This window comes from Amphiprion ocellaris, unplaced genomic scaffold, assembly GCF_022539595.1.
Source record: "Amphiprion ocellaris isolate individual 3 ecotype Okinawa unplaced genomic scaffold, ASM2253959v1 Aocel_unscaffolded219, whole genome shotgun sequence".
Taxonomy (NCBI): domain Eukaryota; kingdom Metazoa; phylum Chordata; class Actinopteri; family Pomacentridae; genus Amphiprion; species Amphiprion ocellaris.
In genome coordinates this window covers 1-17,422 of record NW_026559388.1, presented here as the reverse complement: position 1 = coordinate 17,422, position 17,422 = coordinate 1, and the positions used below count along the sequence as shown (strand labels likewise).

The 17,422-nt window shown below is 40.5% G+C and overlaps 1 protein-coding gene and 1 long non-coding RNA gene across 2 annotated transcripts; both read right to left on the bottom strand.

The window, feature by feature from the left end:
- Positions 1–2,426: 2,426 nt before the first annotated feature.
- LOC118469875 (uncharacterized) lies at positions 2,427–5,794 on the bottom strand. Its single transcript, XR_004846851.2, has 4 exons — positions 4,883–5,794; positions 3,204–3,334; positions 3,019–3,100; positions 2,427–2,904 (listed from the first exon to the last, which is right to left on the bottom strand). It is a non-coding gene; the product is annotated as an uncharacterized LOC118469875 (long non-coding RNA).
- A 1,047-nt stretch (positions 5,795–6,841) lies between these two features.
- Positions 6,842–16,666, bottom strand: eif4h (eukaryotic translation initiation factor 4h; the record flags this gene model as incomplete). The annotated part of the gene is made up of 6 exons (XM_055008797.1): positions 6,842–8,805; positions 9,473–9,622; positions 10,975–11,058; positions 15,499–15,595; positions 15,676–15,740; positions 16,478–16,666. Coding segments are annotated over 6 exons (725 nt in total), but the record flags the coding sequence as incomplete, so codon positions are not given.
- Positions 16,667–17,422: the final 756 nt, after the last annotated feature.

Below are 17,422 nucleotides of genomic sequence, written 5' to 3'. Positions count from 1 at the left end.
TCAAAGAACAAATGAAACCAAAGCATCGAAGAGTACAGAGATAACTCAATAAAAATATCAGAGTATGTCTGCAGTATGTTTGCAGAGTACATCGAGTATTTCCCCTGTATGTTGCAGTATTTCTCCTGTATGTCTGCAGTATTTCTCCTGTATGTTGCAGTATTCTCCTGTATGTTGCAGTATTCTCCTGTATGTTGCAGTATTTCTCCTGTACGTTGCAGTATTTCGCCTGTATGTTGCAGTAGTCTCCTGTATGTTGCAGTATTCTCCTGTATGTTGCAGTATTTCTCCTGTATGTCTGCAGTATTCTCCTGTATGTCTGCAGTATTCTCCTGTATGTTGCAGTATTCTCCTGTATGTTGCAGTATTCTCCTGTATGTCTGCAGTATTCTCCTGTATGTTGCAGTATTCCTCCTGTATGTTCCAGTATTTCTCCTGTATGTCTGCAGTATTCTCCTGTATGTCTGCAGTATTCTCCTGTATGTTGCAGTATTTCTCTTGTATGTCTGCAGTATTCTCCTGTATGTCTGCAGTATTCTCCTGTATGTTGCAGTATTTCTCCTGTATGTTGCAGTATTCTCCTGTATGTCTGCAGTATTCTCCTGTATGTCTGCAGTATTCTCCTGTATGTTGCAGTATTCTCCTGTATGTTGCAGTATTTCTCCTGTATGTTGCAGTATTTCTCTTGTATGTCGGCAGTATTCTCCTGTATGTCTGCAGTATTCTCTTGTATGTCTGCAGTATTCTCCTGTATGTCTGCAGTATTCTCCTGTATGTTGCAGTATTTCTCTTGTATGTCTGCAGTATTCTCCTGTATGTTGCAGTATTTCTCCTGTATGTTGCAGTATTCTCCTGTATGTCTGCAGTATTCTCCTGTATGTCTGCAGTATTCTCCTGTATGTCTGCAGTATTCTCCTGTATGTCTGCAGTATTCTCCTGTATGTTGCAGTATTTCTCCTGTATGTTGCAGTATTCTCCTGTATGTCTGCAGTATTCTCCTGTATGTCTGCAGTATTCTCCTGTATGTTGCAGTATTCTCCTGTATGTTGCAGTATTTCTCCTGTATGTTGCAGTATTTCTCTTGTATGTCTGCAGTATTCTCCTGTATGTCTGCAGTATTCTCCTGTATGTCTGCAGTATTCTCCTGTATGTCTGCAGTATTTCTCCTGTATGTTGCAGTATTCTCCTGTATGTTGCAGTATTTCTCTTGTATGTCTGCAGTATTCTCCTGTATGTCTGCAGTATTCTCCTGTATGTCTGCAGTATTTCTCCTTTATGTCTGCAGTATTCTCCTGTATGTCTGCAGTATTCTCCTCTATGTCTGCAGTATTCTCTTGTATGTCTGCAGTATTCTCCTGTATGTCTGCAGTATTCTCCTGTATGTTGCAGTATTTCTCTTGTATGTCTGCAGTATTCTCCTGTATGTCTGCAGTATTCTCCTGTATGTTGCAGTATTCTCCTGTATGTTGCAGTATTCTCCTGTATGTCTGCAGTATTCTCCTGTATGTCTGCAGTATTCTCCTGTATGTTGCAGTATTCTCCTGTATGTTGCAGTATTCTCCTGTATGTTGCAGTATTTCTCTTGTATGTCTGCAGTATTCTCCTGTATGTCTGCAGTATTCTCCTGTATGTCTGCAGTATTTCTCCTTTATGTCTGCAGTATTCTCCTGTATGTCTGCAGTATTCTCCTCTATGTCTGCAGTATTCTCTTGTATGTCTGCAGTATTCTCCTGTATGTCTGCAGTATTCTCCTGTATGTTGCAGTATTTCTCTTGTATGTCTGCAGTATTCTCCTGTATGTCTGCAGTATTCTCCTGTATGTTGCAGTATTCCTCCTGTATGTTCCAGTATTTCTCCTGTATGTCTGCAGTATTTCTCCTGTATGTTGCAGTATTCTCCTGTATGTTGCAGTATTTCTCTTGTATGTCTGCAGTATTCTCCTGTATGTCTGCAGTATTCTCCTGTATGTCTGCAGTATTTCTCCTTTATGTCTGCAGTATTCTCCTGTATGTCTGCAGTATTCTCCTGTATGTCTGCAGTATTTCTCCTGTATGTCTGCAGTATTCTCCTGTATGTTGCAGTATTCTCCTGTATGTTGCAGTATTCTCCTGTATGTCTGCAGTATTCTCCTGTATGTCTGCAGTATTCTCCTGTATGTTGCAGTATTCTCCTGTATGTTGCAGTATTTCTCCTGTATGTTGCAGTATTCTCCTGTATGTTGCAGTATTTCTCCTGTATGTCTGCAGTATTCTCCTGTATGTCTGCAGTATTCTCCTGTATGTCTGCAGTATTTCTCCTGTATGTTGCAGTATTCTCCTGTATGTCTGCAGTATTCTCCTGTATGTCTGCAGTATTCTCCTGTATGTCTGCAGTATTCTCCTGTATGTTGCAGTATTCTCCTGTATGTTGCAGTATTTCTCCTGTATGTCTGCAGTATTCTGTATGTCTGCAGTATTCTCCTGTATGTTGCAGTATTTCTCCTGTATGTTGCAGTATTTCTCCTGTATGTTGCAGTATTCTCCTGTATGTTGCAGTATTCTCCTGTATGTTGCATTATTCTTCTGTATGTCTGCAGTATTTCTCTGGTATGCTTGCTATGTAATGATAATGTATAATAATACAATATGTATAATTCTAGCAGGACAGATCATATTCAACATTTATTCTGGTCATACAGACGGATGTTTTTCCAGGAAAAGAAAGTGTGCGCACATTTCGCATTTTTCTCTTGAACATGGACATCAGCTCTGCTGTAATTAAAGGTTTTATTATCATTATTTAGAACAAAAACTGTTCACAATCAAAGACATTTAGAAATATCATACAACAGTGGCATCTATTTTTCTGAGCTGCGTTTCAGTTCATCATAGTATCTCTTCACTTCCTCAAGTTCTGCTGTAACATCTAAAAAAACAGAACATTCATTAGAAATATGTTGACATCTTTTATATTGATGGTTTATTTACAGGATTCTTAGAGTTTTACATCAATAACTTGACTCTGAAATGTTGCTGTTACCTGGGGTTAAGTCATCATCTGTCTTCAGTGAGTTCTCAATGGATTTCTCCAAGGTTTCCTTAAGTATCTCCAGGATCTCCTCCTAATTAGAATAAAACCTTTACCAGTCATCAGAAGCAGCCTCCATGTTAATCGTGGGTAAAGGAACGTTATCATCATGTTTATTAGAAGAAGATGTGACAAACCTTCAGGTTATCCAGCTGTTTCAACATTTCAGCTTTAGCCTTCTCAAACATGTTGGTTTTGTCACGTACATGTTTCTCAATAGTGTCCCTCATTTCCTTCAGTGAGCCTTTTCCACTACAGACCTTGGCTTCTGCGATCAAACACAAAAATGTGTTAGATATATATACATATATATACACTAGCAGTCAAAGGTTCGGACACCTTCTCATTTAATGGTTTCTCTTTATTTTCATGACTTTTAGAAAGTTTTAGAACACCCCAATTTTTTAAATTGAAATTGAAGTAGTTCAAGTCCAATAAATAGCTTGAAATGGTCCAAAGGTAAGTGGTGAACTGCCAGAGGTTTAAAAAAAAAAGGTCAGGTTACCCAAAACTGAAAAGCAATCTACATTTCTGAATTACACTAAAAGGCCTTTTTCCGGGAACAGAAATGGATCAACAACTTAAAGCTGTTCTGCAGCAATGGAGGCTGATGAAGCCTTGAAAGTTGGTGCTACCAAATCCTACAGGTGTCCCCAGCTTTTCTAGATTCCTTCCAACCCCCTCTGTCTGCATAAAGTAGTGTTGGAACACACCGTGGAACCCTCCAGAGCATTATTAGAACAGGAAGTACTGCAGAAAGTAGTGTGTTGCTGTAAAAATGGAGTGGAAAAGGTAATTAACAATAGAAGAGAGACAGACCATCAGAACATTTAAACATGGAGGTCTTTATGTAGAGAGGAAGAAAGTCCAGGTGTCAGTCAGTCCAGTTTTCTTCTCCATCAAAAGGCTCAGAAACTGGAGGAAACTCTGACAGGAAGAGGTCTAGAACAGTGGTTCTGAACTGGTCTGGGCCTGGGACCCACCATAAAACTGAAATGACAAATCGTGACCCAAACAATATTTCTCCAAAAATCAACAATTTATTGATTAAGCGTTCGAAGACAAAACTTTTAAACCTGAACTCAAGTACTTCACAACAACTCAAAATCAAGCAGCAATACTAATTCAAGTACTGAGGACTTTGAAACAAGTAGAACAATAGCCTCAAGTAGTCCTCAGGATATATAAAAGTGCATTTTTTTTCTACAAAAAAAGTGCAATTCAACAAAACCAGTAGCTTCTCATAATACTGCACAAGTCTGCAACATTACTGTTGTAGCTGGAGAAACTATGTATCGAAATATGTGCAAAAGAGTCCAAAACATGAAAACTGATGAAGTGCATTCAACAAATTATTAAAGTGAAGAAATGCTTAATGTTCTGATCAATCTCAAAATGTAAACACAATAAAACATTTTTCAAAGGGCTTAACTATATTTGAAAGCCAATATTTGGGGAAAAAAATTGTGTGCAATATTGAAAGAAAAGTGTGTTTTTAAGCACTTACAAATAAACAAAAGTCACAAGTCACAATAAAAGTACTGCAGAACTACATGAAGTTCTAATGGCTTAGCTGAGGATGCTTTTTGGCCTTTACAAGAGTCTCAAAATCTGGCTGTATGCATGATAAAGCAACTCTGAGGTCATGCTCAATGTTCAGTTTATTTGGGTATTTTGTTTTCAGCTGAACAAGAGCTGAGAAGCCACATTCACAGAGGTATGTGGTGCTGAATGGTAGGAGGATTTTTACAGCTCGACTAGCAATGGAGGGATACTCTCTCATCACATCGTTGCACCAGAACTGGGAAAGGCTTACCTCTGTGAATTTCTTTCTGAGAGTGCGGTCACATGATAGCTCCACCAGCTGACATTCATCGCTGCTAGGCAACGTGATGCTTTCCATGTTTATTCCAAACGGGTCGCGCACCCAGTCGTCCTCGGGTTGTTTATCGGGAAAGTAGTCGCTAAACCGCTCGAAAAGTTTATTCAGATGCGTGCTTTTGGACTCCTTTGTCTTCGATGTAGGAAAATCCATATTTAATGTACTCGCTGTCGTACTTGCGTTTAGCCACGCTGCTGTTGCTATGAAAACATGCAGTTTCTTCTACAGTAATACGAGTGTCCTCACCGGTCGCTGCTGACACGACGACCCCCTGCGGGTGCGGAGGGGAACTACAATGACTCGCCACTAAATTGGATTATCTTTATTTTTCTCTTTTTAGAAAAAGGCTCGCGACCCACCAAAAACGGCCCCGCGACCCACTTTTGGGTCGCGACCCACCAGTTGAGAAACACTGGTCTAGAAGACCCAAAGCCACAACAGAACCAGAAGACCAGTTTGTGAGTCAACAACTTGGTGATAGGAGCTCAGAGGACAACAGCTTCAATCAGCTTCATAGAGGTCGTAGGAAGAAGTTTAACTGTGGAGAGAAGACTTGGAGTTACAGGTTTGACAGGTGGAGCTGCAGCAGAAAGCCGTTGCTAAGACGTCAGAATAAGAAAAAGAGGCTTGTCTGGACCATGAAACATCGTCAATGGACGACTGAGGAAGGAGGAAGAACTGTTGGAAGAACTTTCTGAAGAATTTTGATTTCCATCATGAAAAGAATGAGTGAGTTCAGCTGTTATATCTGCCAAAGATGGTACTTTGACGAGTCAGAAGTTTAGAAGACATTTTGGTTTGTAAATAGATTTTTTTAACTTCATTACTTCATTTGTTCTAAGCTTTCATTTCAGTAAAATGAGGCGTTAACATGCAGAATTTACAATAAAAACTAAACTGGAAAAATTGGGGTGTTCTATACATATACATACATACATATATATACATATATATATATATATATATATATATATATATATATATATATATATATATATATATATATATATATATATATGTATATATATATATATATATATATATATATATATATATATATATATATGTATATATATATATATATATGTATATATATATATATATATGTATATATATATATATATATATATACATATATATATATATATATATATATATATATATATATATATATATATATATATATACATATATATATATATATATATATATATATATATATATATATATATATAAATATATCTCAACAGATTGTGTACATCTCTTCTTTCTTAGTTTTGTAGCACTTCTGCATGATTCTCCTAACTGTCATTGTCAGACTGCTGTAGATTTCTTTCTTGCGCTCCTGGATGACCTCATTGAGTTTTGCCTGAATTTTTTCTTCCTTAAAAACAGAACATGATAAATAGATGAACATTATTTTACACATCAAGAAAATACAAACTAAGTCAGTGTTTTTAAGTGTTTAGATTGATTTAGTGGATCTGCTTGTGTTTCTCTTGCCTGCTAATGAACAGGTTGATTCTAGTTTTATCTTTACCTCTGTCTTGAGAAACTTCAGCTGCAATTCGACATCTTTGCACTTTTGCTAACCACTACACCACTGTGCAGCCCCCCAGATATAACCTCTGGAATAAATCTCTGGATGAAACCAGATTTAATCTCTGGAATAAATCTCTGGATTAAACCGGATTTAATAATCTCGTTGAACTGAAACAGAGACAGGAAGCACAGAGGGAAATCGGCAGAACAGAACGAGCTTTATTCTTTATTTTTCTTTCATTTGGAAGAAAAAATAAAAATCAAAACGAGGAATCGACCCCCCCCTCCACACCCACCCCTCCCACCCTGAAGTCAAACATTCTGATTGGTGCACGACGACGAAGAGGACGATGAAGATGACACAGTTTTATTGCCATAAACAGTGGAGGAAAAAATAAAGTTTAAAAGAGACCATTTTATTCCAACAAACAAAACTACATTCTGGAAGAGACGCAGAGCAAAACCACCAAAACACTGATCCTGATCCACCAGACCCTGATCCTGATCCACCTGATCCTGATCCACCAGACCCTGATCCACTTGATCCTGATCCACCAGACCCTGACCCACCTGAGCAGGTGAGCCACCAAAGCCAGCAGATGTTCCAGTTTGACCTCCTCAGATCTGATCCACACTGAAACAAACGTCTCTTCTAAACGCTGCTTTCAAAGACAAACGGACGATAAAAGATCAGAAACAAACAAAAAAAAGGGTTTAATTCCTCCGTCTCCAATTCGTTCCTCCTTCATGAACCGTTTCCAAAGTTTCTGATTAAATCCTCAGATTTTAAACTGTGGACAGAAAAACAGATGAAAATGATCAATAAATAGACGATAAAATGAATCAAAAGAAGGCCGTCCATCTTCACTTTGCTTTCTGTAGATTTTTCATTTTTCATCTGTTCTTCCTTCAAGAATTCTGCTGTTCATTTATCACTAAAAAGGTGCGTTAGCGCCACCTTCTGTTGGATAAACTCCTCAGAATTGACTGAAAATCTGCTGTTTATCCATAAACTATGAAGAGTTTCCGTTTTCCTTCTGTGATCTGCAGCTAATTATTTTCAGAACGTTTGGAAATGATCTGGAAAACATCGAGGAAAAAGACGATGGGGAAGTTTTCAGTGTGGATCAATGGACCAATCAGAGGAGAGCTCTGTGGATGACATCACATCTTTATATCTGATTGGACAGGACAGAAAAATGCTGCATGACCTCCAGCTGTCAGCCGACCAATCAGGAGCTGTAGCTGCAGGCCACGCCCCCTCGCCGCCCTCTGAGCGGCGCTGCATTCAAGGTCTGTGGGAAAACAAAAGTTTTAACATCAAGATTATTTTTCAAGGTTGATTTCCAATAGAGTTTCTGTAAACAGTTTTCCCTTTTTTCTTCACAGCGCCTGAACGCAGCATTTCATCAGCAGCTTCTCCTGCTGACAGCGAACGCAGCTTCACCTGAACAGGTGAGGCGACCAGCAGCAGTGCATCATGGGAGGAGGAAGCAGACCATGGTGCTGCTGTTACACCTGAGGGGGCGGGGCTTCACCTGGCAGCAGGCCCCGCCCCCTCAGTGTGACGAGCAGGTAACGGAAACACCGAGAAGATTTCAGGACCAAACAAGAACAGATCGATGAGTCACCACGGCAACGAGCGACAGCAAATAAAAAACAAAAGCATTTGGCTTCTACTCGACCAATCAGGGTGAGAGGGCGGGGCTGCAGCTACAAAAACCAAAAAGAACCGAAGAACTTTACAGGTGTGACCTCTGACGGCAGGGGGCGGGGCTACAGCACGAAGCAGGTGTGACATCACAGTAAGCGGAGGTGGAGGTGAGTGAGGGGGCGGGGCAGAGGAACCCAAACATGCATTGATGAGCTGCTCGCTGCGTTTATGTTACAGGTTTATTATTGATCAGAGTGTTTCAGCTTTATTCCACTAAGAATAAATATTCTGAACTCAAACAGCAAGAAGAAGAAGAAGAAGAATTAGAGGAGGAAGAGGAGGGCGTCCGCTCGCTCGTTGTCTGTCTGTCTATCTGTCTGTCTGTCAGGAAGGAATGCTAGCTGTGGCGTTTGAACATCCGGTAAAGTTCTGGTTGGCTCCCCTCCCTCCCTCCCTCCCTCCCTCCCCCCCCCCGGCTCCCCGCCCCCTCGGCCCCCCGGGGCCCGGCGGCCCTCAGTCTCTTAAGCTTTTTCTTTGGAGATCACTTCCTCTCGCGGCTTCGCCCCGCCAAAGATGGCCGAGTTGGGGTTGGCGACCTGGTTGAGCGGCTCAGAGACGGTGCGAGGCTTCAGCTGCAGCCGAGGCCTCTGTGCACGCTCCTCTGGAAACAAACAAACAAACAAACGATGAGTCACAAACCCTCAGCTTCAGTCCTCAGGTTCCACTCTTTGATTCTCGGTTTAAAATGAGCTAAACGTGAATCATTTACACTGACGACACCCGAATAACTCTGACCCCGCCTGGGATGAGCGAGAAGCAACATTTTACAGTGCTGTAACGTATTTGTGATAAATAAAGGCAAATTATTATTATTATTATTATTACTATAAAACATAGAAATAAATCAATTAGAAACAAATTAGATTAACTGCAAACATTCTGTTGCATTTTATTTATATTTTCATATTTGTTATTTTCTTTATAAAGATGTATTCTTTTTAATGGCTGCAAAATTATGTATGTATATATGTATGTATATATATATATATACATATATATATATATATATATGTATATATATATATATATATATATATATAAATAAATATATATATTATATATATATATATTAAAAAAAATATATATATATATAAATATATATATATATATATATATATATATATATACATATATACGTATATATATATATATATATATATATATAAAAAAATATATATATATATATATATATATATATATATATATATATATATATATATATATATATATATATATATATACTGCTGACGACCAGAAGATGGCGCCACCTTCAGACGGTTCCCTGAAGTCTGTCGTTCCTCCACGAGGGGGCGGTCCATCTCTGAAGCGACCCGCCCCTCCTCCTGCCCCCCTTCTGTCACCGGGGCGACCGCCTCCGCCTCGACCCCGCCCCGACATGTAGTCGTCATCTCTAAAACCTGCAGACAGGAAGACAGACGGGAGGACAGACAGACAGACAGACAGGTGAGTGGGCGGCAGACGGCCTCAGGTGAGCTGCAGCGTCTGGAACCTGGAAGGTGACCAGTGACTATGAAGATGGAGGAGATGAAAGGCATGATGGGAAATAATGGGTGTGGTCCAGCAGCTTCAGTAGGCGGAGCCAGGCTAAAGGTCACAGGTGATTGGTTCATTTGTGTGGACTCGTTTTAAAGAGCAGAAGAAGAAGATACTCCAGGCAGCTACGCTACCACCTACAGGACAGATTCAGTAACTACAGCCCTCTACAGACTAGCATAGCTTAGCATTTAACAACTACAGCCTTCTACAGACTAGCATAGCTTAGCATTTAGCAACTACAGCCTTCTGCAGACTAGTATAGCTTAGCATTTAACAACTACAGCCTTCTACAGACTAGCATAGCTTAGCCTTTAGCAACTACAGCCTTCTACAGACTAGCATAGCTTAGCATTTAGCAACTACAGCCTTCTACAGACTAGTATAGCTTAGCATTTAACAACTACAGCCTTCTACAGACTAGCATAGCTTAGCATTTAGCAACTACAGCCTTCTACAGACTAGCAAAGCTTAGCCTTTAGCAACTACAGCCTTCTACAGACTAGCGTAGCTTAGCATTTAACAACTACAGCTTTCTACAGACTAGCATAGCTTAGCATTTAGCAACTACAGCTTTCTACAGACTAGCATAGCTTAGCATTTAGCAACTACAGCCTTCTACAGGCTAGCATAGCTTAGCATTTCATTACTCCTCTGGAATTAGCTTAGCATGGCTAACCAGGTTTATACTGAGGAGGGTTCATATTAAAAGGTCTCTGAGGTTTAGCTAACCCACGTTTGGTTTTCTAAGATTTGATACAAAAGTTTGACTTCAGGAGGTCCAGATTAGAGGTTTAGATTATGGAGGTTTAGTTTATGGAGGTCCAGATTAGAGGTTTAGATTATGGAGGTTTAGTTTATGGAGGTCCAGATTAGAGGTTTAGTTTATGGAGGTTTAGTTTATGGAGGTCCAGATTAGAGGTTTAGTTTATGGAGGTTTTGCAGAGCTCCACTAATTAATCAATCAATCAATTAATCATTTGGTCAATTAACAGGAAATTACTCATGATAAATAACTCCACGTCTGTGGTCTGGATTCTTAATAAAATAAACGGAAGATGAATAATGTTAAAAGCTGCTGTTGTTCTTCATCTCTACGTAGCTCACTGATTTTCTTAGATTAGTTTTGGAACATTCTCCTGCCATCTGATTGGCTGCAGCACAGTCAGCTGCCCCCTGATTGGCCAGCTGGAATCTGCTGAATCTCTGACCGCACCTCCTCCTGGCTGGTCGTAGAACTCCTCACGGCCGTCTCGTCCTCCTCCTCCACCTCTGGGAGCTCCTCGAGAACCTCCTCGTCCTGCAGAGGACAGGGGAGTTAACATGGGGACGAGGAGACAAGGAGACCAGGAGAGGAGACAAGGAGAGGAGGAGAGAAGGAGCGGAGGAGAGGAGACAAGGAGAGGAGGAGACAAGAAGAGGAGACAAGGAGGCAAGGAGAGGAGACAAGGAGAGGAGGAGAAGAGGAGAGGAGACAAGAAGAGGAGACAAGGAGAGGAGGAGGTGAGGAGAGAAGGAGAGGAGGCAAGGAGAGGAGGAGAGGAGACAAGAAGAGGAGACAAGGAGAGGAGGAGGAGAGGAGACAAGGAGACAAAGAGAGGAGGCAAGGAGAGGAGGAGGAGAGGAGACAAGGAGAGGAGGAGAGAAGACAAGGACAGGAGACAAGGAGAGGAGGAGAGGAGACAAAGACAGGAGACAAGGAGAGGAGATAAGGAGGAGAGGAGGCAAGGAGAGGAGGAAAGGAGAGGAGGAGAAGAGGAGACAAGGAGAGGAGAGGGGACGAGGAGAGAAGACAAGGAGGTGGTGGCGCCTCCTCATGGAAAAGCAGCACTGAAGAGGCGGAGCTTGTTAGTTGTCCATCAACCAATCAGAGAGAAGATGTTAGAGACGCAGGAGCAGTGAAGAATGTTGACCTGTAACCAGGTAACCCTAACCCTCTACCTGTCTGTCACCTTGTCAGGTGTTGTGTGGAGGTTGTGTGGAGGTTGTGTGGAGGTTGTGTCGGTGAGAATGAAATGACAGATGAAGAGTGAAAGATGAAGAATCCTAGAATCTACAACACAAACATTCACACTAATAATTATTATTATTAAAGATTCAAGCTGGAGCTGCAGCCATCAGAGTATAAGAACATTAGAACATTACAACACTAAAACATTAGAACATTAGAACATCAGAAGACCAGAACAGCCTGAGGACTGAAGCTGGACGTCCAGACTGAAGTTTCAGAACCGTGACTGTGGATGAAAGAAGATCTAAACAGTCTGGAGACAAAAACTAGACAGACGATGTTTCCTCCATCAATCTGTTAGTAGAGAGACCTGACAGCCTGATGTTCAGTCTGAACCAGTTAGTAACCAGTTAGTAACCAGCTACTGCTACCAGCTAGTAACCAGCTAAGAACCTGTTAAAAACCAGCTAGTAACCAGTTAGAAACCAGCTAGCATTCAGTCAGAAACCAGTTGTAACCAGTTACTGGTACCAGTTAGTAACCAGCTAGAAACCAATTACCGTAATTTCCGGACTATTGAGCACACCTGAATATAAGCTGCACCCACTAAATTTAAAAAGAAAAACACTTTCTTACATATATAAGCTGCACCTGTCTATAAGCCGCAGGTGTCCACGTTGTAACATGAGATATTTACATAGAAAGGTTTTTTTTAACTTTTAATTAAATAAATGCTTTTTTCCGAACAGTGCCTGTAACACGGCAGTAAAACACAATGAGTCAGTTCGTCACACTGCCGACTCCAACGTCTCACCATGGATTCATTGATGCCAAGCTGACGTGCAGCAGCTTTATTTCCTTCTTCAACAGGCAGATCGATTACCTTTAACTCAGAAGCTGCATCATACACTATGCTGTCCTTGCAGCACGTAGCTAGACAGCTAGCTAACATTCTCAAGTCTTTAAATAATCACACAGGGCTTGCTTTTTCTGTGCTTTACTTCAGCTTGACTTGGACCAATAGTGTAAAAAGACAAATAATCTCCAAGGCAGAAGCGTAGTGAAACATTAGCAACAAAGGTGAATTAGCTCCGTCCATTACGGCTGTCGCCTCCACATGAGAGACATAGCTAACAGGAAAAACGAAGCACCTTCCAAGATAGGTGAGAACGCTCACACTGTCGTCATTTCTGACACCAAACTAGAACGAAAGCACTCACTCTGACGCTGTTTTAAAAACCCAACAGAAAATCAACTTTTAACTTATACACTTAACCTTAAAGACAGCACAAACGCATTTCTTTGTGTGTTTTCCATGATGAGGGTGTGTGCATGAAGCCAAAATGACTGATCTGAAGAATTTAGTGTGAGTGTGTTTGATTTAATTCGGTTTCATTGGTTCACTGTGACCTGTTCGGTAATTTCATTGGTCTGATGTGACGAGGCTAAACGTATTGACGGCATGAAGCTCGCCGTAAAAATCTATACATCAGCCGCATCGTTGTATAAGCCGCAGGGTTCAAAGCGTGAGAAAAAAGTAGCAGCTTATAGTCTGGAAATTAAGGTAGTAAAAAACAGCAAGTAACCAGCTAGTAACCCATTAAAAACCAGGGAAGAACCAGTTAGGAATCAGCTAGTAACCAGTTAAAAACAGCTAGTAACCAGTTAGGAACCAGCTAGTAACCAACTAATAACCAGTTAAAAACAGCTAGAAACCAGCTGGGTCATTCCATATGAAATCAACAAATTTTAAGAAAATTTCCCACTTGACCCCCTCAGATTTTTCTAAATTTTTACATACTTATAGAACATTATATATGATGGAAAAATCCAAAATTTCAAGGCTTAATTGTAAAGAGTTCCAAAGTTATGACCATTTGAAGTAGGTAGGGGGTTCCCTAAAATTGCAACCAAAATTAAGACTTGAAATTTTCGGCTATTTTCAGGCTTCTATAACTTCTGAACAAAAAGAGCTAGAGGTCTGAAATTTTCAGGATCATTTCATGGGAATCCATAGTCCTAAGAAATGTGCACGTTTTCACCCCATATTTTAGCCATATATAGCAGAAAATTTAGTGATTTTCAAGTGTTCAAATGTATGTATTACAGAGTAAAGAAGACATTATTAAGTACTTACAAATTTATACATCAACTGTTGTTAGAGTGAATGACCTTGTGTCTGAAGAAACTGTGGCAGATTTGTTGCAGCATGATCTGCATCCTGGCCAGTATGTTGCAGCTGGTTATGCTCATTACTGGTACTTGGGAAATGTTGTGGAAGTGTCAACTGAGTAGGCAGATGTGTTCCTAGACTTCATGAAACCAGAAGGCCCTGCCAGATCATTTTCTTGGCCCAAAAGGAAGAACCAGTGTTGGGTGCCTACAGACCATATTCTTACTCAAATTGCGGACTTGACGACAGCAACGGGTCGTCAGTATAAACTTAGCCAGGATGCAGAAAAGAAGGTTTCTGAACTGTTTAAAAAATTTCTGAAAAGACATAACTGAACCACCTTTGCAAAATATTCTTGAAAATTTGTAAGTACCAGTAATGATCATAAACAGCTGCAACATACTGGCCAGGATGCAGATCATGCTGCAACAAATCTGCCACAGTTTCTTCAGATTAATTTTCAGTATTAAATTTGTAAGTACTTAATAATATCTTCTTTACTCTGCAATACATACATTTGAACACTTGAAAATCACAAAATTTTCTGTTATATATGGCTAAAATATGGGGTGAAAACATGCATATTTAATTTGAACATTTAGCATAGAAGGATTTATAGAAGCAAGTTGTGCTTGGTGTCAAAATTTAGGGCAATTCCTGTACTTTCACATGGTGTCTTTTATTTTGTGATACTACCTATCCCACATGCTGATATTGACCTTTGAATCCTAAGGTCGGACAGATATTTTAGATTTTTAGCTGTTCATATATCATACATAACATAACATAGGACCTTTATTTTACAGAGATCCATTCACTAGGTAGCCAAGATACAGCACATAAAATTTCTAATGAATAGGATGATTAGTTTTTGTGTAACAGGTGGCCAAAAGTAGCGTTTTATAAGTTCGCGATGGATAAAATCTCAACTTTGTCATTCTCTGTAACATGCAATTATAAATTTTAAGTAAATATTTTCACATTTCTTAGGACTATGTTGTTGTTCAGAAGTTATAGAAGCCTGAAAAAAGCCGAAAATTTCAAGTCTTAATTTTGGTTGCAATTTTAGGGAACCCCCTACCTACTTCAAATGGTCATAACTTTGGAACTCTTTACAATTAAGCCTTGAAATTTTGGATTTTTTTCATCATATATAATGTTCTATAAGTATGTACAAATTTAGAAAAATCTGAGGGGGTCAGGTGGGGACTACTTGATGAAATGATACGTAATGACCCAGCTAGTAACCAGTTAGAAACCAGTTACAAAACCAGCTAGTAATCAGCTAGTAATCAGTTAGAAACCAGTTAGTAACCAGTTAGTAGAAGAAGATCTAAACAGTCTGGACACTAAAACCAGGAAGACAGACGATGTTTCCTCCATCAGTCTGTTAGTAGAGAGACCTGACGGCCTGATGTCCAGTCTGAACCTGTTAGTAACCAGCTAGTAACCAGCTAAGAACCTGTTAAAAACCAGCTAGTAACCAGTTAGTAACAGCTAGAAACCAGTCAGTAACCAGTTAGAAACCAGCTACTAACCAGTCAGTAACCAGTTAGAAACCAGTTAGCTACCAGTTATTAACCAGTTAGTCACCAGTCACCGTAGGGAGTTCGTACCTCTGCCGTCATCTTTCTTGAAGCCGAAGCCGCCGCCCCCTCGCTCTTGTCTCCGCCCCTCTGCGATGTCGACCCTCAGCGTCCGCTCACAGAGCAGCTGCAGGTCAGAGGTCACGTTAGCGTTAGCACGACTTAAATCAGCTGATCAACATGAAAGTTTATGGGTCCGGTACTCACGGCGCCGTCATACGTCAAAGCTTCTTTTAGAGATTCCTGATCTTCAAACTCAACATAACAAAAACCTGGAAGACAGAAACACAGCTTGGTTTTAAAAAAAAGGTCCAGAGAGAATCTGCAGATGAACGTCTGGTTCTGATCCGTCTGCCTTCATCAGAGGAAAACAGACACCTGCAGACACCTGTAGACACCTTTAAACACTTGTAGACAGACACCTGTAGACAACTATGAACACCTGTAGACACCTATAAACACCTGTAGACACCCGTAGACACCTGTAGACCCCTTTAAACACCTGGAGACACCTGCAAACACCTGTAGACACCCATAGATACCTTTAAACACCTGGAGACACCTGCAAACACCTGCAGACACCTGGAGACACCTGCAAACACCTGCAGACACCTGGAGACACCTGCAAACACCTGCAGACACCTGGAGACACCTGCAGACACCTGTAGACACCTTTAAACACCTGTAGACACCTTTAAACACTTGTAGACAGACATCTGTAGACACCTATAAACACCTGTAGACACCCGTAGACACCTGTAGACACCTTTAAACACCTGTAGACACTTGTGCATACCTGTGCACACCTGTAGACACCTGTAAACACCTGTAGACATCTGTAGACATCTGTACACACCTGTCTACATGGAGATAGAAAAACATCTCCAGGAGGAGGACATGGTAGGAGCTTCAGGAGGAACCAGTTGGAGGTTCTGGAAGACGTTTGGTCCAGCTGGTTTCTCCTGAAGCTCCTCCGATGTCCAGGACCTGGACGTCTCAGGCTGCTGACCTTTGAACTTGTCTGTCTCTTTGTCTCTGACCAGTCGGACACTGCGGATGTTGAGATCTTTGAAGATGACGTCGATGTCGCCCTGCACCGTGTTGAACGGCAGGTTTCCAACGTACGCCGTGAACGGAGGCTCCGACGGCAGCTCCTTCTGCTTCCTGGGGCCTCCGGGGCCGCCACCCGCCACGGGGCCTGGCAGAGAGGATCATGGGAAAGGTTTGTGAGCACAGTGCATCATGGGAGATGGAGTACAGACTGAGGCTTTTTAAAATATTCAAGTTAAATGACAAGGTGAGGAACAACAACAGAAGGTAAATCAGAGCTGCAAGGTTTCCTTGATTAGCCGACCACTTTCATTATTAACTGAGAGGGTATTTGGAGGGTAAATGTGTATTTCCCTCGTATTTCTGACCATCTCCTAGTTCTGTTATACTGACTAAATAAAACTAAAATTCAGGTTCAACATGGACATTATCTTTGTACTCTTGGTCTTTGTTCTTAGGCGTTAAAACCTCCTTGTGCAGTAACATAAAGTCTAAGTAAACACACTGTTATCATGAAATGTACAAAAACACAAAACGTTTCATTTTCAGCGTCTCCATTCAATGTGAATATTACTGATAATTAAACCCTGAGTGGATCGAAACCCTGAGATTCTACAGTGGAAAAAACCCTATGTACAGGTTATGTCAAAGTATAAAACTTATGCCATACACCAACACAAAGAATGAGACAAAAGGACACAAACAGCACATAAAAAGAAAAAACACAAAATGACAAAAACAAGACAGAAAATGACAAAAACAAGACAGAAAATGACAAAAAGGAGAAACAAAATGACAAAAAGGAGAAACAAAATGACAAAAACTAGACACAAAATGACAAAAACAAGACATAAAATGATTAACATAAGACACAAAATGACAAAAATGAGAAACAAAATGACAA